This window comes from Tasmannia lanceolata, unplaced genomic scaffold (assembly GCF_043159265.1).
Source record: "Tasmannia lanceolata isolate RefF3 unplaced genomic scaffold, GAP_Taslan_0.1 ptg000020l, whole genome shotgun sequence".
Classification (NCBI taxonomy): Eukaryota; Viridiplantae; Streptophyta; class Magnoliopsida; order Canellales; family Winteraceae; genus Tasmannia; species Tasmannia lanceolata.
The window spans coordinates 8657971-8682595 of record NW_027518697.1 but is presented as its reverse complement, the minus strand read 5'-3'; the positions used below and the strand labels follow the sequence as shown (position 1 = coordinate 8682595).

The window sequence follows — 24625 nt, the reverse complement described above, 5'->3', positions numbered from 1 at the left end:
ATCTTGGATTTTGTGCAGCCAAACATACGCCTGGGTTGTGCCAAGAAAACCTAGAGAGCATATCATCAATGGTTCATACTCTGTGGAAGGAACTTCACAAAAAATGAATGGCTACGATATAGAGGAGATTTGTGGGTTATGGTCAAATCCTCATATTAGTCAACTAAATTACTTCAGTAATTAGTTTTATCCCTTGACTATCCTCAAATCCCTGATGTAAACCACAACAACTTGGTCTGTGACTTAGCTAATGCAAATCATCCGAGCCTAATACCCGACTTGATTTGCTAAGACTCAATCCATCACTAGAACCACAGAGGTCTCCCCGACTTGGCGAGTTTCAGCTCGACTCTAGGGATCAATTGAGTCACAAAACTTGAAACAGTCGGTAAGATCTAGTTACAAAGGATGTTTTCTGATTAGGCTTGATCACTTACCCTAAAACAATAGCCCTTTGATCATATGGTTAGGGACTAAGTTTGGTAATTAGACCTTGCCCTTTTATTCTTCAATTGAGTCTGAGATGAGTTTGGTAATTCGGGGTTTAGATGTTTCCCCTCTATGTTTCCCCTCTTTGTTTGTAGGGGTTTCTCCCCCTTCTTTGCTTATCTTGCTCCTTTTTGGTTTTTGTTTGTTCTCCCCATCTCACATGATTGGGGTTGTTCTCGCTCTTCATGTTGTATCTTTCTTTCTTATTTATATATCTGGTCGGGGTCTGCCTAACCCCAGCTTACCCATAAATTCGCTCTTATTTATATATCTGGTCGGGTCCGCCTAACCCATAAAATAAAATAAAAAAGAGTATGAGATGAGTTACATGGGTTTACCCTTGATTGGAAAACTCTTTGAACCATTCGGTAGGTCATGAATGGACATCTAATCTTCCTCAGATTCTATCCCCTCTCGTATGTATTTATTGTACGATGGAGAGTATTGATGGAGACTTCATCGTCTTTGCACTTTTAAATATACATCTTTGTGACTTTTTATATGCCGTGTGAGAGTAAAGTCTAGTGGAAAAGTAGAGTGGGGGGCCCACTTCATAGGATGATTCAAACCGTTCAATTGTTGGGCAACTTGGGCCACAACATAAATAGGTTTGAGCCTCGTAGATAGGATGATCCGAACCTCAGTCCCTCTACAAATCAGAGGGTTAGGATCATCCTATGCAAATGATCTACGGTGTACAACCTACTTACGTTGCGGGACAACAAATGAATGGTTTGGATCATTAGGCCAACTGTACTTTTTTTTAAAGGGATTTGCTAGGGACTTTCGTAGAAAGGCATTTTACAAGATGGATTTTGCTTTGCTATCAGTCCTCGTGAAAGTATGAAAGTATGTGCACCAGACCAACTCATGAATGGATGATCTAAACTATTCAAGTTTTAGAGGGCTGCTAGCAAAACAGAATTTTGTTTGGAAAATAAAGGCAAACCCTATGGGTCTGTTCAGTTGCGCAGCGGAAACGGAAAAGAAACGGAAATGACATGGCAGTGGGAAAAGAAAAGGTAAAGAAATAGCTAAGAAAGCTGCATGTGTGTGCATTCAGTTGCCAGAAAATGAAAAAGAAACAGGTAAGAAATGGGTTTCAGAAAACATATGAAAAGGGGTTTCACACATGATTTGAAATGGGTTTCACACAACATTATGGAAGGGGGTTTCACACAATATCTGAAATGCGTTTCAAAAAATAAGCTCAAAAATCAAGGGTTTCACACAAGATCTGAAATGAGTTTAAAAAATTAAGCTCAAAAATCAAAGGTTTCACATAAGATCTGAAATAATCAAAACATATGAAAGAGGGTTTCACCTAAACCCTAATCCGAACCATCATATAAACCCCTAATCATATTTAAGAACTTTAAAAAAATCAGAAAGCCAAAGCTAAATCTAAACAAATCAAAAGCAGATTAGAGGTTTTTGCAATGGCAGAGAAATAAATAGAAATAGATTCAACGAAAACAAAAACCCCAATCTAAAAAAAATCAAAACAATGGCAGAGAAAGAAATAGAAATAGATTCAATGAAATAGAAATAGAATCAATGAAAGAAATAGAAATCAAACCAGATTAGGGGTTTTTGCAAATATAAAAGAAATAGAAATAGATTCAATGAAACCCTAAAAAACAAAAATCAGAGTTGAATGGGAGTTTAATCTTCTAAAAAAATGAAAAAATGGCAGTGAAAGAGAGAGAGAGAAAGGTACAAGGTTCGATCCCTACATCTCCATTACGAGAGAGAGAGAGAGAGAGAGAGAGAGAGAGAGAGAGAGAGAGAGAGAGAGAGTAGCCAGAGAGTGGAGACGACGGTGGCGAAGTAGTCGGACGAGAGTGGAGACGATGAGAGGGTAGAAGCTCGACTTAGGGCTTTTTTTCTTTCGATGATGTTAGTTTAGTGAGTCTCGATAAGGGGAAAATAATTTGAATCCGAGCGTTTGCGATGGATTTGGAACCGTGGAAACGGAAATGACATGCGAGATTTTAATGATTCCACTAACGCTTTCCTCGCGCTTTCATTATCCACGCAACAAGACGTCCATTTTAGCCTGTTTCCGTAGAATATGTACCTATTTTCCTTTCCGTTTTCAGTTCCCCGTCGCAACTGAACAGACCCTATGGTGTGACACATGCTCAAGGAAGCCAAGGAAGTGAGCTTGAATCCCCACGAAATGAAAAAAAATCAGTGGAAATGACCAAATCATAGGTCAATTCCATCTTCGTCTTTATATTCCATATGAAATCCTGTTTTGGAAGTGTTTTCTCACTTTTATGTAATGTCACGGTTTAGCACTCTTAATCCCTCAAAAAAATAAGCAACGCTATACGCCAAAATATGTAATGTGCTCATGACTCATATCAGAAATATAATTCCGACATAGTCTGTATGGCCTAGTATACACTATATAATGGTGTACTGTCCATGCAACTGATCAGTTGTCAATCTATTCACTCAATGGCCTTTTGGTTTCATGTTAGTCTTCGATTTATAGTATGCTTTTTTATTTTGAAAATTGATTAGGGTGGTTTCGACTCTGATGCTGTGGCAACTGCTAACATATTGGGAAGATGACTCCAGTCATCAGGGGTGGAGCTAGGAATTTACACTTGGCAGGAGTAGGGGGCTAATTTACACTTAGCTTAACTAGCCAAGCATGCATGCATTTCCATGCAATATAAAAGGGATTTTGCAAGTCATTGGGGAGCCAAGATCCCCCTCATGCTATATGTGCCTCCACCCCTGCCGGTCATCCATGGGTTTATATCTTGATTTTGTTTAACGAATTCTCTGTGTTTGTTGATGTTGTGACTAATGAAAATTTTGCTTGGGGACAGCCTTTTTATGAGTAGTCTGTTGATACATGAACTAAATGAATATAACAGATTTCATACACAAGAAAATTCGTTAAACAAAATCAAGATATATATGTAAGAAAATAGTATTCCAAGCAGAACCAATCGAGCATGATTCAAGGTACCATGCTCAAAGCATTGAGAGCCTGCCAACCCTTTTGTGGAGGAGGAGAAAAGAAGGGAATAGCAGGGATTTGAAAAGGAGGGGAGAAAAGGTGGGGATTGGAAGGATTGGAGGAAGGTTAGTTGATCACCCCAATTATAGTAGCCCAGGGGCGGAGCTAGGAATTTGCTCCATGGGGGGCAGAGAATGGTCCTTATAGCATGTCGGGACCGCCAATTTATACTTCATATTTTGCTAGGAGGACCCACCATCTCCTTCTAACCCATGTATAAGGTGGATCCAAGTAAATTCATTCCGAATCTAAATAAAGAAAGAATCAAACAAGAAAAGAAAAGAAAAGAAAAGAGAGAGCTAGAGAGAAATTTTTGTGATTAATCCCATGGTGAAAACCAAACGCGGCACAGGGCTCTACCGCTCTCCCCATATTCTCTGTTGAAAGCCTCTCTGTTGAGTTGATTCACTTAATCACTTATTATTAACCAAATTAGGAGTATATGCAGAAATCTTTCTCATTATCAAAGTGGAACCTTAGAGTACATAAACACAGTTTGTATCGAACAAAGTATATACTTTGCCATTTTGTGTCCATAAATAATTATTGGACTCAAAATTAACACAATTTTAAATCCAGTAATCAGTTTTGGACTCAAAATCAATTCTCATAATCCAAAATGAACCAGGCCCAAGTGAATAAGTTGAAATGAGTGCCAACATAAAGCTCTTTAACTTAGTCTAATAAATGTGAGTCTGATTGATCAAAACTATTGTCATTTGTGGAGCATCTCTCAGTCTCAATGAGTACTCACTCTAGTAAGATGGACCCGAGTCATCCAACACGCTACTAGCAAGATGAGTTTACGTGCATTATAAATCGGTTCACAGCAAGGCTTGTGATAATTCAGAAAGGGAAATGATATTTCCACCCTATTTTCGGAAAAAGACCAAACAAAAGGTGGTGAAACTGCTAGGAAATTGGGTGGAAATATCATTACCCATTCAAAAAATGGTTGAAATACAAACCCAAATGACAACTTTGATTTTGTGGATGTCAAATATTCTGATATTATTGTAGCTTGGGAAATAAAAAAGTAAAATCATTTTTTCAAACTCCGGAGGAACTCCATATCCAAACTGATGATGCCAAAATCCATATCTGCGCGTCGGGCGAGCGTTTGTGGCAAAACCAGCAGCTTAGGTTGGTAGAGCTCCTATTCATGGGTGCCTATGCTCATTGCTCATAGAAAACAACGTTAGAAGAGCTCCGGAGTGGGGACTCGGGGGCACCCTCTGACGCTCAAGTCAGGTATTGGTATCACAAATATCTAAGCAAGACTACTGGAGAAAAATATGCTTATGGGGGAAGAAGAGTGTCCTTTACCATTGAGCAAGGGGGTGCCTTTTATAGGCTTAGAGTTCTTACACCATGTTTTGGTGTATAAGCCATTTGTCCTTGTGCATGCCATGTTTTTAGCATGTTTGCCACTTGTAGGTGTGTTTGCCATGCATTAGCATGTATGCCATGTGTCTAAAGTAAAAGGGGAATTTATTTATTTTTCCTTATACTATTCTTGATCATAATTAGATTCCTTTGGTATAAGGGTGACATGTGGCGGGATCTAACGGTCCTATCGTATTTTCTCCCTATCACAAACCCTTTTATCTCTGCCAGTCTTTTTGATGTAGCATAAACCCAATGTCTCCAATAGCTTAGTAACTCACTCCATTTCTTTGTCAAAGAAGTTGCGCCTAAAACTTATCTTCCATGAAATTTTACCCTCCACGCACTCGGTCCATTTCTCCATAGTATGTTCCTAACCATCTGATCCATATGGCTCTGTTTTGATGCCACATCTTCATAGAATTCTCAATGTAAAAATGTACAATAAAATGCATTTTCTAGTGCTTTATTTGTGCTTGGTGACCACTTGCAACAAGCATTTCATCTGGGTTGTTGGAGTCCTTTCAGTGACGGGGCATGCCTTTCGTATACCTGAGAAATAACCCAGTGGCATGTCTGTCAGAGGGCTATCAGTGACGTGGGTTGAGAAAACTCAACCCGAACCCGAACCCGAACCCCACCCAAACTCAACCCAACCCGACTTTTTTCCCGGTTGAACCTTGTCGGGTTCGGGTTGAGCCCGCCCAAGTTGCACTAATTTGGATCCGCATCCGCCAAAGGCATTTTTTAGGGGCAATGATAAATTTGCACCCCCTTTAGGATAATTCGCACCCCTGGAAAGGAGGATATGTGGTAGACTTTAACGGTTTTTAACGTGACAGGTGTGCGATTTATCTTAAGGGGGTGCGAATTTTTCATCGCCCTTTTTTTACCATTAAAATGTTACGTGGTCCGATAACATAAATCTAATCAGGTGCACTTGCGGATGGTAGGCTTTGCCACAGTACCCCTCATATGATGTTTAATTAGAATAGACACGTGGCAGCTAAAAATTGGACGTTCCCGTAGGTCTGTACTGGGCACGCGTCTTCTTAACATCTACAAGAAAAATATCAATACCTATGTTACGTTTTGACCGAAATACCCTCTTGACAAGTTAAAGACGATTAGGGTTTCATCCTTCCAAAACCCTAGCCCTAGAAATACCGAAAAAGACCCACTCTTTTTTCCCAAGCCCTCTTAACATCCTCTTACACCTACGCACAGCATGGGCCCAAGTACAAGTTATAACATAAAGAGGTACACCATTGTTAAATAGTGAGCTCCACCCTTAATTGATCCATACCGTCCATCTATTGATTCAAAAGACAAATTTCAATCTGACAATCCTAACGTCCAACCAAATGTGGACAGCCCAGATCAACGCATGTAGGGCCCACTATCTAATAATTCTGACCCTTTTGGCTCTAGGGCTCACCCCCAGCAATTTTTTGAAGAATTAGGGCGAGGCATCAGTTTAAGCGGTGATGCGGGCTACTAATGTTACCCATATTGGGTTTTTTTGCCCTGAGTCCAAAACATCTTCTTTTTAAGCTCTCTTGTTTTTCTTCTGGTTCGTTCTGCTCCGAACCTAGGGTTTCTCTCTTCCTCTCGACTTTTCACCCATTTTCCAACTATGCCGAAGCATTATAGGCCTCCTGTAATAATCGATTCCACTCCAGATTATTCGATTTCATGAAAATCTCCTACTTATTTTTCATGTATTCAACTGAAAATCAGTTTCCTGATTTTGTTTTCTGTTTTTCAATTTTTAGGGCAAGAAAAAGGAGGGAAATGCAGCAAAATACATCACGAGAACGAAAGCGATTCACTTTCTACAGCTCAATCTTTCTACTTTCAGGTATTTATTTCTTCAATTTCTTCAAAAGGTGATTGATTCTCACTTCGTTGTAGTGTTTAGGTCTCAATTTTCGTTTCCTTTTGTCTGTTTCAAGTTAGCTAGGGCTTTCCTTTTATGCGTATTTTTTTAAGTTTATTGTAGTTGATCATGTAATAGGGTTTTGAACTTTCAGTGCTTCTTATGAGTTAGGGTTCGATTTTTTATTTTTTGGGAATAATGGAAGCTTTATTAATAAGGAAAATAAGGTGGGAACCCCGCAATGGAGATTGTTTATACCCAAGAAAAAGACAAATGGGAAAATGATAAACAGTTATACAACCATAAGGGCGGAGATGATCAAAGATCGCCATTCTATTTCTGTCAATGACCATCTTATTTAATTTCTCAGTGTCACTGTTGGGTGATTTTCTAATGTGCTAAAAGAAAGTAGGAAATCCCACCAATTGGTCATGAATCTCGTCAAGCGAGCGAATTTCTAAGTATGAGGGTGGGTCCTGTCCAGTCACTAGATGACGTTGAGAGAATCTCCCTCAACAATCAACCCTCCCATGTCACTTTTGTCTGTGATCCTAATACCATGAAGAACTGCTCTTACCTCTGATTAATTTGATTCTGGACTCCTAATCTGTACCTCAGGGCTTCAAGTTGCTCCATAATGTGGACTTGAATAAGGTGGTGGTGGTGGAAGGGGACTCTCTCAACATTATTAGGTGGTTGCGGGGTCCAAAACCAGTGCCTTGGAGATTTGTGGCGTATTTTGACGAAATTCAAGATATCATTGGGATGAAGTCTATCTCTTTTAAGCATGTCAGGCCATCTGCCAATGGTGAAGCGGATAGTCTAGCAAGAGCTGGGGTTCACAAAGAAAGCCTTGAGCTGTTTGATTTTCTTCCCCCATAGTTGTTGGCTTGAAAGTTTGTTTCTTCTATATCGATTGTAATATGCTCAGGACCTTCTTGGTCTCTTTTTTTTTTTTGGAATGAATCCTATTTACCATTAAAAAAAAAATGGACCCGAGAAGACCCACTCGGAAGAACCGTTCTCATCTCCCACAACGTCACCTAGAGCTATGATCAGTCTTCCTGTTGGATTTCTTTAGACCTTTTTTGCAATCTTCTTGCTGTTGTTGGGAAGGATAAAGGAGGAAAAAAGGGCGACCGAGAGATTTTCATAGGCATTTCACTCTAATACCATGTTAAAATAAACTATAAAAAGAAGCACAAAGAAGTGAATCATACGATACATCCCCATTCTCATACTATTTGCTACGAGAGATAGAGAAAGAGAAAAGTGAGTTAGAGCTGTCTCCCCCTCACTGATTTATTTATATACTGAAAGGAAAGGTACAATTACTAAAATGCCCATAGGCTTATTCTCATACTCCCTCTCAAGCTGGAATGTATAAGTTATACATTCCTAGCTTGCTACAAATGTCACTCAACTTTGCTTTATTCAATGGTTTTGTAAACATATCAGCCAACTGTTCTGCAGAACGAGTGAATACAATACATATCTCCCCTTTCTGAATTCTCTGACGAATGAAATGATAGTCGACTTCGATATGCTTCGTTCGCTCATGGAAGTATAGATGGTAGCCCTGTTGTCACAATACAACTGTGAAGGCAAAGGAAACACAATACCAATCTCAGACAGGAGTGACCTCAACCAGATAATCTCTGTACTAGTATGTGCCATTGCTCTGTATTCTGCCTCAGCACTTGATTTTGCAATGACGTACTGCTTGTTGCTTTTTTTTAAGAGAACCCAAGGGATGGGGTCGGGTAGAGATTAGGGGGGGGGGGGGGGATGGGGAGACCCAAGGGAAGTAGGGAGATGGGATTAGGGTTTAGGATTGGGGTGATGGAGATGGAGTAGGTGGAGGCTGATGGTGATCCCTAGGGATCAGAAACCCTAGGGCTTTGATACCATGTTACGAGAGATAGAGAAAGAAAAAAGTGAGTTAGAGCTGTCTCCCCCTCACTGATTTATTTATACACTGAAAGGAAAGGTACAATTACTAGAATGCCCATAGGCTTATTCTAACACCATTTATTTATGCTGCTTGGGGAGACCCAAGGGAAGTAGGGAGATGGGATTAGGGTTTAGGATTGGGGTGATGGAGATGGAGTAGGTGGAGGCTGATGGTGATCCCTAGGGATCAGAAACCCTAGGGCTTTGATACCATGTTACGAGAGATAGAGAAAGAAAAAAGTGAGTTAGAGCTGTCTCCCCCTCACTGATTTATTTATACACTGAAAGGAAAGGTACAATTACTAGAATGCCCATAGGCTTATTCTAACACCATTTATTTATGCTGCTTGATACTTACAGAGTAGCCTTTATTAATTGACTAATCTAGGTTAAGGAGATGTATGTGAAGTACACAAGGGAATAAAAATAAAGAAAAAGAATTAAAAAAAAGTTCTAAGACTGGAACTTCGATTATAGTATTACTAAATTATTTTAAATTATTTTGATATTCAGGGGAATTTTTTGTATTGAATTACATAAAATGTATTTTATTTGTTTCTTTTTTTATAACTGTAGGCGGCTATGCATTCTCAAGGGTGTTTTCCCCCGGGAGCCGAAGAAAAAGTTTGAAGGGAACCACAAGACATATTATCACATGAAGGACATAATGTTCCTTGCTCATGAACCACTACTCGAAAAGTTCAGGTATCTAACAGTGGTCTGGCAATGATTGTAGTATTGCATGGAAATTGATAGAGCACATAGACACATGCAGAACACCGTCACATGTATCTATGCATGTCTGCACATATTTATCTATTCATTTTTGTACATCATAAAATTGAAAGAAAATGGTAGCTTTGAATGAGCTCTCCTCATATCAGAAGGTACTATTGAATGTTGGATTCTTGAAAATGGTCACATGTTTAATCAGTTCCAGAAAGTACAACATGATTTTCATATCCATGCCTCTGGCTTTAATCATGATTGCTCTGATATGGAGCTCATGAATAATGACTTTTGTTTTACTTTTGGTTATGCACTTTTTTTTTTAATCAAGGATTGCACTTACCTTAGTTAAGTTGTTAGGGCATGAAAAATTGGGATGTTGGCGGGACAAATGACGGATATAATTTGTTGAGATCATATTACTTCTTAAGAACACATACTAATGTAGCAAATATAACCAATCTTCCATAACATTGGTTGCTTGAATATTTGAACTGATGCACAGCCCTTCATTGTGATTCTAGATTTAGATCACCACAGCAATGCTCATGCAAATAAGGCAGCGGAGGGAAAAAAATCCAGAAGCAATAGGATCCCAAACTATAAGCAGATCCAATTCAATTAATTTTATTTGAGAGGAAGAAAATAATAAGAATCATTTTTTTTTTCTCATTGATCGAATTTTCCAGTAATATTTCTATTTAGATAGCCAGTCCACTTCTATACTAATCATCCAGATTGATAAATCAAAATTTCAAAGATATCTCTAATCATATGGTCCAGATAGTGAGTAAATTGCAGCAAAAATAGTTTGAATGGTATCACCCTATTAATCATATAGCAAACACACCACATAGGAGTGGAGTGTAATACCAAAGAATAACAGAACTCTTATCCCACAAGAAGAGCTACAGAAGATTCTAGAAAAAGAGTATAAAGCACTCTCAGATCCTTCTATTCAGCAACCTCAGAACTTTGTATTTTGTGGAGTTACTTTGTATTTGTGGACTGCTGTATATGCAATGTGGTGACTCTGTTCATTTATTCCTTTGCTCCTTGTGGAAGCATGCTCTTTTGTGGAAGGTTGTTAGCTATTATTTTCATATGCGTGTGTGGTTGTAATTAAATTGCATGCGACTTTGAAGGATACCCAATTTGGGTTACTGTTTTTGGTAGTGTGAATGTGGATGGATCTTTTTTTTTTTGCTAATGACGGGAATCATATTTTTTGCTGATGCTTTAAGATGGTGAACCATGATATGCAATATTCCATTTTTTTTTCAAAGAAAACATTTTATTAAAACTGAGAAAGGAAGATACAGCAGAAAAATGGGGACAAGGTATTCCATTTATTCATATTCAGTGGAGATATGATGGGATCTTGTATTTCTTTTGTAGTCAGTGAATAATTCTTCAAGATACTAATTATTTATTTGCTCATTTATTTATTTTTATCATGCTTCAGAGATATTAAGGCATATGACAAGAAGGTGAAGAAAGCTTTGGGGAAGAAGAACAGGGAACTTGCTGACCGTCTATTGAGCCGAAAGCCTTCTTATACCCTTGATAGGCTTATTAGAGAAAGGTGTGCACCTTCTCTAGTTGCTCTGATATGACAAATCTGGTTGCAACTTGTTCTAATCTCAAATAATGTTTTTCTGTAATTGTGCTTGCTGAATTAGGTACCCAAAATTCATCGACGCACTCAGGGATTTGGATGATTGTCTCACTATGATACACCTATTTGCAGCACTTCCTGCTGTTGAGAGTGAACACATACGAGTAAAGCGCATCCAGAACTGTCGAAGGTTGGTTTTTGCGAAGTCATAAGTAAACTTCGTTTTATGTTGCTTTCATCTTGTCAATGTGCCATGACAGGGAACTTTAAATTATGGGCCTCATTGATATGTACCATATGTTACATGCTCTGGTTTGTGTTCTTCAAGCTAGGGGCTATGATTTTTGAGTAAACTTCATTTTATGTTGCTTTCATCTTGTCAATGTGCCATGACAGGGAACTTCAAATTATGGGCCTCATTGATACGTACCATATGTTCCATGCTCTGGTTTGTGTTCTTCAAACTAGGGACTATGATTTTTGAGCTTGTTCATATCATATTCTATGAGCTTTTCCATGTTCACATATTTTTCTTTTCTTTGAATGATACCAAAATGATAGGGGTCATCCATGAAATGACAAAGACATCCCGAGTGAAGCCGGGTTGATTCATAGTCAAGTGGGGCCAACATGACACCACGCCCACGCCCTACTCGACTTTAATGTGAATCCACAAGAGAGGGGAGGAGTAATTTTGTTTTTTTTTTTGTTTTTTTTTTTTGACAAGTTTGACTTTGACCAAATGGTTGAAAAGGGGGGTTTTCCCTGTCTTTGAGTTTTCATAGTTCAGGGGGCCCACTTTAGCCGATCGCGAGTTGGGTTTTATCTTATTTTCTGTAGGAGTCCATGTTAGTTACTTTTGGAAATAGAAGTTCTAGTTTCCTAATTGAGTTAGGTAAGTCAAGTTAGGATTAGTTTCTATTTCAGTTTGTTATTGTTTTCAATTAATTGTAGAGTCCTTGGGTAGTTTCCTTTCCAACTGTTATAGAGTCCTTATTGGTGAGGTTGGTAACTCAAGATGGGCGGGGGATTGGCTTCCAAATATGGAAGGAAGCCCCCCTATGCAAGTCTTGAGAAGCTTTTGAAGTGAAAGAACTGACCAGACCATTGGATCTTGACATCTTGTTCGAATTTCCTGGGCATTTAAAACCGTCATAAAGATCGAAATTCACAACTTGCTGTTTCAAATTTCTCTACCAATCTCCTTGGATTCCATCAAGGTCACCATTTTAATTGCCTTTTTTCCCTAAATCCCTTCCAACCAGCCCATCCTACATCCCAAAATTTATTGAAGAGCAAACGAATTTTGTTTGATTTTATTCTTCTCAGAACCAAATTCCATGTTTTTCAATAAAGATTTTATTTTGGATGGCAATGGATTAAATTAATCAGAAATAGGACGGGTGGGGGGGGGGGGCGGGGGGGGGGACCGAGATGGTTAAGACGGGGACCCTTCTGACCGAGATGGTCAATACAGAAAGGAAGAAAAGATATATAAGAATAGAAACAAAGGCCTCAAAGAGGGAGGAATAAAAAAAACTCCAGAAAAGCCCTATCCACACCATCTCCGGCGAGCTGATCAACCTCCCTATTTGCCGATTTTTAAACATGTTGAAATGAAATTGATGATCCAGATATACGGTCTGAAATCTCATCCATAAAGAATTGTTTTGTAAACATATACTTGATAAATACAATTGATTCTTTTTTATAATATAAATTATTTTTTTGTTATTTTTTGATAAAATGGATTTTTTTTGTGGAGATTAAGTTGCCCGTTGCGATGGATGCTATAAGTGATTACAATATATATTTTTTAAATTGAATTATTATTTATCGTGACATTGGATGTCATCCGAGTTTGCGTGGTTGGTGTCTTGGAATAAAATCTTTATATATTATATTAGAAGAAAGTTAACTGAAGCATTATTATTCAAAAATAAATAAATTAACTGAAGCATAATTTGATACATACTTTATGTGCATTACTCATTTTTGTGAGTTGTAGCTTCTTTCTATGCTTGGCCTAGCAAAGAAATTATTGAAGAACAATCGGAGTATTTTTGCTTCTATTCTTTTTAGAACTCAATTCCCATGTTTTTCAGTTATAAATTGTATCATGAATATATATTTTATAATTGCAACAACTCCTGTTGATAAAATGTAATAATGTTATGTGAAAAACAGACATGAAGAAACATGGGTGCGTTGCATCCATTTATGCATGCCTACAACTCTGCAAGCATGTTCTTGGGAATCAAGGGCATATTTATTTAATAAGACAGGCTCACATGCATTTAATTCTTTGATGATCTTACACTTTAAGTGTCTATTCTACCTTCTACGAAATAATATTTTGAATGACACTTGGAAGATTGCTTATTGGTTTTTAATTAGGTTGAGCCATGAATGGCAAGCATACATTTCTCGAACTCATAGCCTACGGAAGACCTTCATATCTGTGAAAGGCATATATTACCAGGTAATACTGTTTAGTGATGCTCTTAGAAGTCAGTGTAGAAGGCTTCAAAGCGTGATGCTTTTATTTATTTTTTAAATTGCTATGTTCATGTTGTTCATTTATCCAGGCTGAGGTCGAGGGTCAAAAAATCACATGGTTAACACCACATGCACTGCAGCAAGTCCTGACTGATGATGTGGACTTCAATGTCATGCTAACCTTTTTGGAGTTCTATGAGGTTAGACTTGAATAGTTATTGTTGTACCCATTCTCTTCATTGGATTCCTGACATATAATTTCCATTTGTGGCTTTTCTGTTGCTGTTTGCCTTACTGTGAAATGAAAATTGAGTGTGTGGGAATTTTATGAGGGCAGGCTTTGATGGATGTTGCTGCATGCTTTTTCTTCAATACGACATGTAGGATATTCTTGTTAACATGTTCATTGACATTTTTTCTGCTAGTTAGATTCCCCCTTCTTAGATCTGCCCTTCCACGTAATCTGACTGGTTAGGAAAAAGAAGCATTTTCAGGCGACAATGTAGTTTATTTTTCAGAGGCCCTTGGTCCTATGGGGAAGGAAGCAAAGTATAGCGTGAAAAGAGTCCAAATGCTAGCTAGTTGAGCTAGAAAAAAGGCTTGGAACTTTTGTTAGGACCAAAATGCTCCAACATGCAAAGAAATAATGTACTGTATCATACCTGTCTGAAATTGTGGTGCATGCCTTGAGGCGATAAGCAAGTACGTAGGAAAATTAAGGCAAATAAAATGGAAAAACTCTCGAGAAAATTTGTAAAACTACTATAGGAAGTTTGTTGGCTGCTATTAATAAATAGTTGCTTAGAGTATTAGAATGTGCAATGATTGTGCTTTGTTCTAGAACTAATGGAATAAATTTGTAGTCTGGGACCAAGCTATTTAAGGGTGCTACTGTCTCCAAGTTTTCAGTGCAGATCTAACTGAATATAAAATTCTTTTACATGTTATTGGGTCTGCACAGCGGAACCTCCAATTTAACCTTGAAAGTGTTTAAATTCTCAAGCCCATATTTAAATTCATGTGATGAAACATGAAGTTGCCTGTTCTGTTGTTGGATTCTCGTTTACAAGCTTAGATCATATATTGAGCATGTCTCCTCATATTGCTTACAAGCTTAGATCATATATTGAGCATGTCTTCTCATATTGCTGTTTGACATTTTTTGCAGACACTCCTTGCTTTTGTCAATTTCAAGCTTTATCATTCCATAAATGTGAAGTATCCACCCATTCTTGATCCTCGATTGGAAGCTTTAGCAGCAGGTATGTGCTTATTGACTTGCCAGGTTTTGTTTATATCTTAGTCACACATATCGTTCTTAGGAATTTCTCAGCAAGAGAACATCTTGGTATCCATTAAAATTTTTTTTTTTCGGGTTTCTATTGAGAAAAACGATAAAAATAAAATTATTTAAAAATATATATGTTAAAGAAAAAATATAAAATAAAAATTTCGTAAAAATATCACAATATTATCGTGCTAAGTGATAAAAAAAATGAAAAAATTGCTATATTTTTTAAACTATCAGGATTATTTCGGGATTTTGTCAATCCCTCAAAATCGCGTGAGAAAATCATGATATTTTCAAAATGTCAGAGATATTTGTGACATAGGTTTATATAACATTTGTTGTTCTGATGTTCTATCAAAATTAGCTTGATGCTTTTTTTGTTAATTGTTTTACTCAAGGTCCTCCTGCTCACACATTTAGTTCTAAATGTTTTATATGTTATTTCATTCTATTTTCCTTTAGATTTTATTGATTCCTGAATTTTTGTGCAGAGCTTTATGCGTTGTCTAGGTATTTCGCTGCTAATTCAAGAGCTGCATTGCCGGACCCTCAAGCCACCAGTCCTTCCGGCGGAGAGCAATCTGAGGTAGGGAAAATGGGAACACAAACTGATGAGTCTGAACTGCGATTGGCACAGCTTCAACATCAGCTTCCTGCGAATGAACCAGGTGCATTGATGCACCTCGTTGAAGATGCTACCAGTGGCGACGAAGAAAACAAGGATACAAGAGAGTGCAAGGCTCTCTTTAAGAATCTGAGGATTTTCTTAAGTCGTGAGGTTAGCATATCCTTCCGTTTGTTATGGATCCTTACTGTATCATGATGTTTTTTTGTATGTGTTGAACATGTTCGTATGATTTTTTATCGGAAAAAGATACGGAGACCCTGATTACTGCCTAGCAGGAGACCTGCAATTTTAATTTTTTTTTGAGATTGATGCTCTTTATTCGGAGATGCTCTTTGACACAATGCATCAATTTAAGGGAGTGTTAACATAGCGTTTCGTAACAATATAAGTGCAGTTTAGTCATTTATATTCTTTGTTATCGTGGAACATATAATGGGGAATATATGTACTTTCTTTGTTATTAACAGAATGGGATAGTGTTGTCTTTTTTCTCCCCTATATTCTCATGCACAATTTTTTTAATATGGGTTCATACATTTCCTAAATACTGCACACATTTTTATTTAATTTTTCTTTGTAATGGATTTGTTAATTTATTTTGCTGTATTGTCAATTACTCAGGTCCCAAGAGAATGCTTGCTATTTGTGATTCCAGCATTTGGAGGTACAGTTTCTTGGGATGGTGATGGTGCTCCATTTAAAGAAGCTGATGAGGGGATTACACATCAGGTTAGTTTCCTGTGCCCTTTTATTAATTTTTTTCATTTTCTGTAAACCGATGGATATCACTTTTATCTGCTTCCGAGTCTATTAGCTTTATTATCATTATTATTTTGGATAACATGTGCCCAACCAGCACGAGCCCTGTGGTTTCTCAGTTGCAATCTTTAACTTTATTATTGCAAATTGTTGGTGATTATTATTTTCTCTATATTTCTTTTTTTGATTTATCATGAGGAAGAGTACAGTGTGATAACTGATAACTATAGAAGGACAGAGCCACACCTCAACTCAACTCAACTAAGCCTTTGTCCCAAACTAGTTGGCGTCGGCACTACCATTCAAAAAAAGAAAAGAAAAGGACAGAGCCACACTGCCAGTGACTTAATTGCAGCTACCTGAGGCACAAATCTGCCAAGGAAGGAGTCCAATGTGATAAGTATTCAAGAAAGAAAAACACCAGAAACCAAATTGCTGAAGACCCCATGTGCACCTATGCGACCATCTACCCGCTTACAACCACACCTAAACCCAAAACTGCACAAACAGACAAGATTGGAGGTGTCTCTTTTATCCTGAAGAAGCTTCAATATGTAAAAATGGAAAACCTATCCAATTTAGGAGCCCTCATCTCCTCTATGGTTGCATTGTCTAGAGAGAAGTTCCTTACCAAAAAATAGCGTAACATAAATGGTTCCCCAATTTCCATCATAATGTATTCTCTAAGGACCCCATTGCCGGGGCTATATCTAGCATTGCTCCACTGATCTAATTCATCATCGGCCTCCTCCACTTCTGCTTCCAGAAAATAAAGTTGTTCTAATTCCTTATATTTTCTCCTCATATTGCCATCATACTAAAAGTTCCACATGCATCCTTATTTTTGCTCCAGCCAAGCCTTCTCAACCATCTTTAAATGCCTAGCTCACATTATTTGAACATGGGATGGCAATTTGCTTCCTTGTTAAACTATAATGATTTGGCTGCTGCTTTCCATTTTATTATCATAAGTTCTTCACTTTTATGCATAGTGGAGGTCAGGGTGCAAATCATTAATCTATTAACAACTTATTGCTTTCCATGTTCTCATATATTCAGGCTTCATCACCTCAATGGGGGCTCATGGATAAAATGATTAATGTATGAAAATGCTGTATGGAATGAAGTTCTAAACTGGCTTTAGTACTGCTAATAGCTGACAAAGAGTATATTTGGATCACGGGAACTGTGGGTTCCAGCGACAATGCATGAGTCAATGATGTTAGGATGTTTTTTTTTGAAAGTTAATGATGTTAGGATGTTGGAAATTGAAAAACTGCCGACTTGATTAATTCATGGATAAGTACTAACGCAACAAAATTGTTGAATTTTGAAATTAAAAAACCGCAACTTGATAATACGTGGAAAAGAATGGAAAAAAGGATTCTGTTGCCAATTTTGAATTAACCATATGCACTATACAGGTTGCAGTTTGCTTGTTGGTATACCCTTAGGGATTAGAATCTTTCTATCTACTTGATGTTGATATTTACTAATTACCACATCACTATGATCTTTCTTGGTTACTCCATTATGCAGATTGTCGATAGACCGACCCAGGGACATATGTTTCTTTCTAGAGAATATGTTCAGCCACAGTGGGTTTTTGATTGCGTAAATGCTCGGATTATCTTGCCAACAGATGGATACTTGGTTGGAAGGTACTTCTCAAGGCATATTTACTGTTTTTCATTTGAGGAATGCTAGATTCACAGGCGCCCTTGCAAGAACGGGAGTAAAGGGCGCCTCCATTGGTCACTTTCTATTTAAGATGACACAGAAAAGTACGATCATAACTGTCGTAAATGAAAAGCGACCAATGGAGGTGCCCTATTACTCCTTTTTTTGCAAGGTCACCTGTGAATCTAGCATTCGTCTTATCATTTTTGTTAATAGCTCTGTAGTATGTATTACTGCACTTCAATGATACTACGCATGACACTTTCTGGCAATGTCATCTAAAATTTCGGTGGGCATCACATTTGAAATTTTTTGATGGGAAAAGATATCCTTTTATTTATATTATACTTAAACATATACAACTTCTAATGGGCTATTGTTCATATGCACTGGACATGTTACTGGGCTACTTACATTTTGAAAATAACTCGAAACTGAATATCCATGTAGGGTTGAGTTTTAGATTTTTTTTTACTGATATGGAATTTTAACTGTGAGAATTACGTGGACACTGGGTGTGTATCCTGACAAGGTAACTTAGTGAAAGTGATAACAAGAAGCTACTATAGTTGATTGTTTGCATGGGAGTTAAAGGATTTGCTCTCGTTTATGGTTGGTTGGATTTAGTTAGTGGGGCTGTATTAGATTTTGGATAGCATTTTTTTAATTAAAGGTGTTGCGGTATTCCATATTGTTTTATCCTTCCGGTTGCTGTAGAGCTCTACTACATTACATATTTGATATTTTATTTGTTTTAGTGTATGCTGTATATTTTGCTTTAGTAGGAAATGGCATGGTGCCTTTTTTACATGTGTAGATCAGTTGGTCGATTTGTTATTTTGCAAAGCGGGGTGAATGTGATTCTACGTGTGGTTTTAATCTTATTTCATTTTTTGGTTGCCTTTTTGTTTTGACATTTTCAGAAGAATTCTCTTTGGTAGATTGATTCTTGACATGTAGGTTTGAGCTAGTATGTGACTAGTTAATATAATTTCTTTGTTTGATACGTTAACTAAATTCATAACCAAATGTTTTTCTTTAGTTCTATTCTCTGATCCCTCTCCTCCTGTCCATTTCTTGTTTTACTTACATTTATCTTTTATACAATTGTCGTTATTCATTCCTGTTTCAATGGATTTCAACAGGTTTTTCTTTAATGGTTTTTCCCCTTTTATAATGTGGCAACTGACGAATATCTTGATTCCTGGGAGATGCGATGATTTAGCAAAGAGCACATGCTTTGCAATATCATGCAATGCGATATGCATATATGCATCAATATTCATCTTTATTTTTATATTTAAATGAATTTTCTTGTTATTTAACAGAGTCCCTCCACCGCACTTATCGCCTTTTGTTGACAATGAGGCAGAAGGTTATATTCCTGAGTATGCAGAGACAATTAAACGTCTGCAAGCAGCGGCAAAAAAACAACTTTTACCAATGCCGGGCTTTGATAACGATGATTTGGATGATCCACAAAATCTATTGATGGAAGGTATTATTGATAGGGCTGAGGCAAATGAAGCTGCTGAAAGGAAGCGGAAGGTACACGCCTTTGAGTTAGTTATTTATTGTGGACTTTTCCATTTCCAAAAAAAGAAAAGATGGTTGACTTTCAGAATTCTGTTTGTGTTTAATGAAAGGAATTTCAATTGTATACCAATTAATAGAAACTGCCCATTTTGGGGTGGTGTTTGCAGATGTCAATTCTTGAGAAGCAACACCATGATCAGTTGAATATGGAACTTCAGGGGATTACGTATTCTGCCTCTTTGTCAAATAAGAATGTCCAGAGCTCAGTTGAAAATACAGAGGCCAAGGAAGATTCTGTTCCAGACCTAGAGCAAGTGATCGAGGATACCCGCAACATGTCCAAGGTTGTGATGTCACGTAAAAAGAGGAAGCTTTACGAAGCAATGCAGGTAATGCCATTCTCATTTTTCCTGTTTGTAAATGTATTGTTTCATGACTGTAGAATTTAGTAAATTTATTGGTGACTAAATTTCATATAATATTGATAAAACTTGTTTTACCGGTGTTTAAAAACACGTACATGGACAAGAACTCGACCGAGGTAAAACCGAGTTGACTTGGGCAAGTCAATGATTGAAGCAACAAGTTTTTAATTCTTTGATAACTCAAAAAGAGTGATGCCTCTAGTTTTTGGAGAAACGTGAAATATCGCATCCATCCGTATGGCCCGTATCTCATGAATGCCCCATCCGGGGAGCTTTAGCTACTCACCCTAATGACTAAAGGCAAGTTTATACAATATCCCTCCCAGTATGGGGGAGACAAAGGCCAATCGTTTCAAGTGAGTGTCGATTTAAGGCCCCTAGTTGAGGTGTGGCACTTCAATAATACTATAAAGGCTTGGTCAATTGCAGTCTTGTCTCTTTAACGGGCCACAAAGAGACCAATTCCAAGTGATTTTCGAATGTAACCTCTTAAGTCTCTCGAGCCCATGTGGCCATTCTGCGTCGGTCATACCAATTAGAATGAGCCTTCCGATTCTCCCCCTCAAAATCAAGCTCTGTAGTCTGCCCAACTATAGAGTTGGGTCAACGGTTTTAAGTTTCGATTGAAATCCGAAATTTCGGGTTTCGGTCAACTCCGAAACCGAAATTGGGTAAAACTCGAAACGTTACAAAATTTCGACCGAAATTTCGTTATCCCTGAAATTTTGGTCCGAAATTTAAGGGGAATCTCCTAAAAAATCTGGAATTTTTATTTAATATTATCCCGAAATCTCGGTAATTTCGGACGAAATTTTTTAAGAAATAAAATATTATTTTATTTGATTTTGTTAGATTTCGTCTGAAATTTCGGTTTCGGTGAGGAACGAACGCATTCCGAAACTGAAATTTGAAACCTTGGTTGGGTCTCTAATAATTAATATTTTTGGTGGCCACATTTTATGTAAAGTATTAGAGTATTAATTATCAGTTAGATGTTGTCCATCACCCCATCCCTTATCTCTAGTCTCATGGCCTTTCTTTCGTTTAATTCTATATACTTACTCTGCCCACATTCTTGGTGCACCGGGATTCATACTTATCTGTCTGGCAAGAAGAAAATCCTTTGACCTCCAACTGCCACTGCCAAGTGGGAGTTTTCTTGCCTCCATATGTCATTGGTGACCCTACTAATGCCTTGCCAGAGTCCATGGCTATTGTGACCACCACGACCGATTCCACTTGAGAGACTGAAAAATGTTTCTTATGTACTTTGAACCATAGTTTCCAGGCTGGTAATGAATTCGGGAAGCGAAACATGAAACCGAAACGGGAAATGCATGGAAAAAATTGAGGGAAACGAGGAAACTATCGAAAATTGTATGAGAAACGTATTGAAAAACGTCTTAGAAAACGCATTAGAAACTTTTAAGAAACGATAGAGAAACGTCAATGAAAATGCATATGAAACACAAGGGAAACACGAATTATATGTTTTTGTAGAGTTAAAATCTGTTAATTGCTAAATTTTACGGGATTTTACGCATAAATACATACATTTATAATTTTTATTTAAGTTAGAGGCATACATAGACGATTCATATATGTTATTTATTTATTTTTTAGCATACTTTTTTACTTATTTGTTTTTTATTACAAATTTACAATACATGCTATTGTTTTCCTATCATTCAAAAAAAGAAAGAAAGAAGCCATTGTTTTCCTTTTAAATATCCATTCCACAATTTTTTAGTGTGATTTTTGCAAAACAATTTTCGTAAGTTTCACACATGTTTCGTTTAAGTTTTCAACGCATTTCCCATACATCTCTCACATGTTTCACAAATGTTTTAGATAAGTTACCCATATGTTTTCCACGTGTTTCCCATATGATATCTATGCGTTTCGGAAACGTTTCTCAAATTTTTCATCACGTTTCGGGGAAACGAGTTTCCACCCGCCCAAGGAATTTCCGGCTACTGTGCTTTGAACAACATTAATGTTCACATATACTTTCTTTTTTAATGGAATGTTCACATATACATTAATGTTGACATATACTTTGAACAACGTTTCCTAAAAAGGTGCTCGCTTATATCTTAAATTACTGGATAGAACTTGAAATCTACATTGGGTTCATCTCACAAAACTCTTAAGCATGCCCTCTTAGACTACCATACATTATGTAATGAGACCAAGAGCTTACACAGCGAAACTTAAAAAATGTCTCTATCAGTTTGTCAATGGGTCTCAATAACTATAGCTTTTTTTTTAAAGGTAACATTTATTAAAAGCCAAACATCCATATACATAAGAGGGACAAGGCGTCCCACCAAGGCTATACAACTTAGCAAAACAAACTAAATCCTCGGTAATATCAACTATCCAGAGATCATTGACACTCTTGAAGTGAGTCGATTACATCCACAACTTATGCACTCACTCCTTTTCCAATTTATCTGCTTGTTCATTAGCTGATCTTCTCATATGGTTACATTCCAGCTTAATCCTCAAGCAAAGATCCTTTTTTTTAATGGCAAGCAAATGTCCTTAATCTCCAATATAACATCCGCAAGCTTCCATGGCCTGAGAGTGCAGTTTCTTGCCCATGCCTATACATTAGAGGAGTCCCTTTCAATGATTAAGGGCCCTAACCTTGAGCCAACTGACCTCAATTGTCAAAGTAGAGGCTCTAGCTTCTGGCACAGTGTCATCACACACACACGCACCCCATCCGTCTCAGAATATGAGAGTAGTGTATGCCCATGAATAGACCTCCGATACTCGTTTGACCTTGTGGGGGGGGTGGGGGGGGGGGGGGGGTGGGGTGGGGGGGGCTTCATTTCTCCCAAAAATGAGGTCAATCTTGAGGAACACAACTGAACAGAACCAAAGAGAAGACGTCAGCACTTTGGTTCACAATGTTGACCCAAGTTATGTAATGGGCAACTGATTCTTACATCCAAGTCCTGAACCGTAGTCCAACACTTTGCCGCTATCCATATTAATTCTAGCAACCAGCAACCAAACTTTAGAGAAATTAACTTTTAATCCCATCGTAATTTTGAACCATCTGAATTTCCTCTTTAAATATTTTGCTTGATCTCCATAAATATAAGGGTGTCGTCAACAAGCTGCAAATATGAGATTCGCTTTGGATGTGAGCAACTGAGTGCTTTTACAGCCATTATGAATATAAGGAGATAAGGGGGGCCCTGCCTGATAGTGATGCGTCTTGAAATAGTGAAGCATCCAGTCCGTGTCCAGGATTGAGAATGAAGCTGAAGATATGGTGATAATTCTTCTCTTTCATGGTTTCAGTCGTAAGGGTTGAAACTTGAAACTGTGAAAGAAAAGAATTAGACCCTTTTCATTTTGATCAAACTTGTAGTCTTTTGGATGATCATCTTTTGAGAAAAATACCTGGGTTTAGTAGGCTGCAGGTATAGTGCGAGTTTGCTTCCATTTGGGTATTATAGATGCTTTCATATTTTTCACTATTTCAGTCATCTTTGTTGCTATCTACTTCTAGATTCATAGTTCTTGCACCGTTTGTCATCATGCTCTTCTACTTTTCTGTGCATATTGAAATGACCTTGAACACCTGTATTTCTTTTGAATCAATGGATATGTATTTAGGCCTTAAGCATTTTCTCATGAATTTATTGTTTCTCTGTTTCAGATCGGCAAAGATAAGAAAAAATCACAGGTTAACCTTCTCAAAGAGAGGAAGAAGAAAGCTCAGAAAGCCAGTTAACAAGGATGTCAGAGGATCCTGCTGCTTATTATTATTATTATCACTGCCATTATCAGCATTGTATTTGACTGTAACAAATAGTTTAAATTTATAGTTTTAGCTTTCTATTTTATCTATAATTTTTAGTGAAGCCAATTGGGGTCTTGATTGGCTGAAATTTTGTTCAGAATGTAAAGAAAGCTTAGCTCTATTCGCATAAAATATCCAAGTTATTATCTGAAGATGATGTTTTGATGCTTGTATAGGCTCCACACGCCTTCTTTTGGGATGCTGGTATGGCCACCCACTTTTTATAGGCATCTCCTTCACAACTGGCTGAGGTTATAGAACTTGGTTAAACCATCTCCATTTCTTTTGACTTAAAATGGGTGTAAAACAAATTTTAATCCCATTTTAAAGGGGGAAAATGGATGTAAGATTTGTTTTACGCCCATTTTTTGTTGGCCTAATGAAAATTGCATACCCATGGGAAAAAAAAACTGGTAATTGTCTGCTCATCACCTTGGAATCAACAGGGAGATTCAGATGGTGATTTTCAGTGAATCTCTACAAACCATTGAAGCTGCCACTTTTTTTCCCTATATGTGTTTTGTTTTAAGTCTCCGATCAGACAAAGAAACACAGATGTAAGGTCTTGTTTGAAGGCAATATTCTGGTAGAAATCTGCAGGAAAAGGGAGGCAAGCATATGATAAAAAATAAAACATCGAGAGAAGACAAATGCATTTAACACTCGCTGGAGAGAGAGAGAGAGGGAGAGAGAGAGGGGAGCTTTGCATGCCCAATTCAGAGAAATTGGTCCTTACGTCTATTAGGGTTTCTATGCACAGGTCGAATGACAAAAATATAAGGGTCCAGTAGCAAACATATCATTGTCCCAGGCCTGTGTCCACGTGTATTCTCAGACACAGGCCAAAGAGGAAGCCTGTACTTGGGCCTAGGCCCAAGCCCAGCTCTAAA

General features: G+C 37.6%; 1 protein-coding gene across 1 annotated transcript; it reads left to right on the top strand.

Moving 5' to 3' along the window:
- The first annotated feature begins 6423 nt into the window (after nt 1-6423).
- On the top strand, nt 6424-23887 carry LOC143854618 (pescadillo homolog). Its single transcript, XM_077364663.1, has 14 exons — nt 6424-6575; nt 6691-6776; nt 9324-9452; nt 10942-11061; nt 11159-11284; nt 13492-13576; nt 13683-13793; nt 14762-14855; nt 15376-15662; nt 16134-16241; nt 17811-17932; nt 19280-19499; nt 19655-19876; nt 23592-23887. The coding sequence occupies exons 1-14, from the start codon at nt 6552-6554 to the stop codon at nt 23664-23666; spliced, it is 1809 nt and encodes a 602-aa protein (XP_077220778.1). The 5' UTR covers nt 6424-6551; the 3' UTR covers nt 23667-23887.
- The last annotated feature ends 738 nt before the right edge of the window (nt 23888-24625 follow it).

Excerpts from the sequence above, each read along its gene's own strand:
- LOC143854618 (XM_077364663.1), top strand. The coding sequence starts at position 6,552 with ATGCCGAAGCATTATAGGCCTCCT. Across the intron at positions 6,777-9,323 it reads CTCAATCTTTCTACTTTCAG|GCGGCTATGCATTCTCAAGG; the intron begins GTATTTATTTCT and ends TTATAACTGTAG. Across the intron at positions 19,877-23,591 it reads AGCTTTACGAAGCAATGCAG|ATCGGCAAAGATAAGAAAAA; the intron begins GTAATGCCATTC and ends TCTCTGTTTCAG.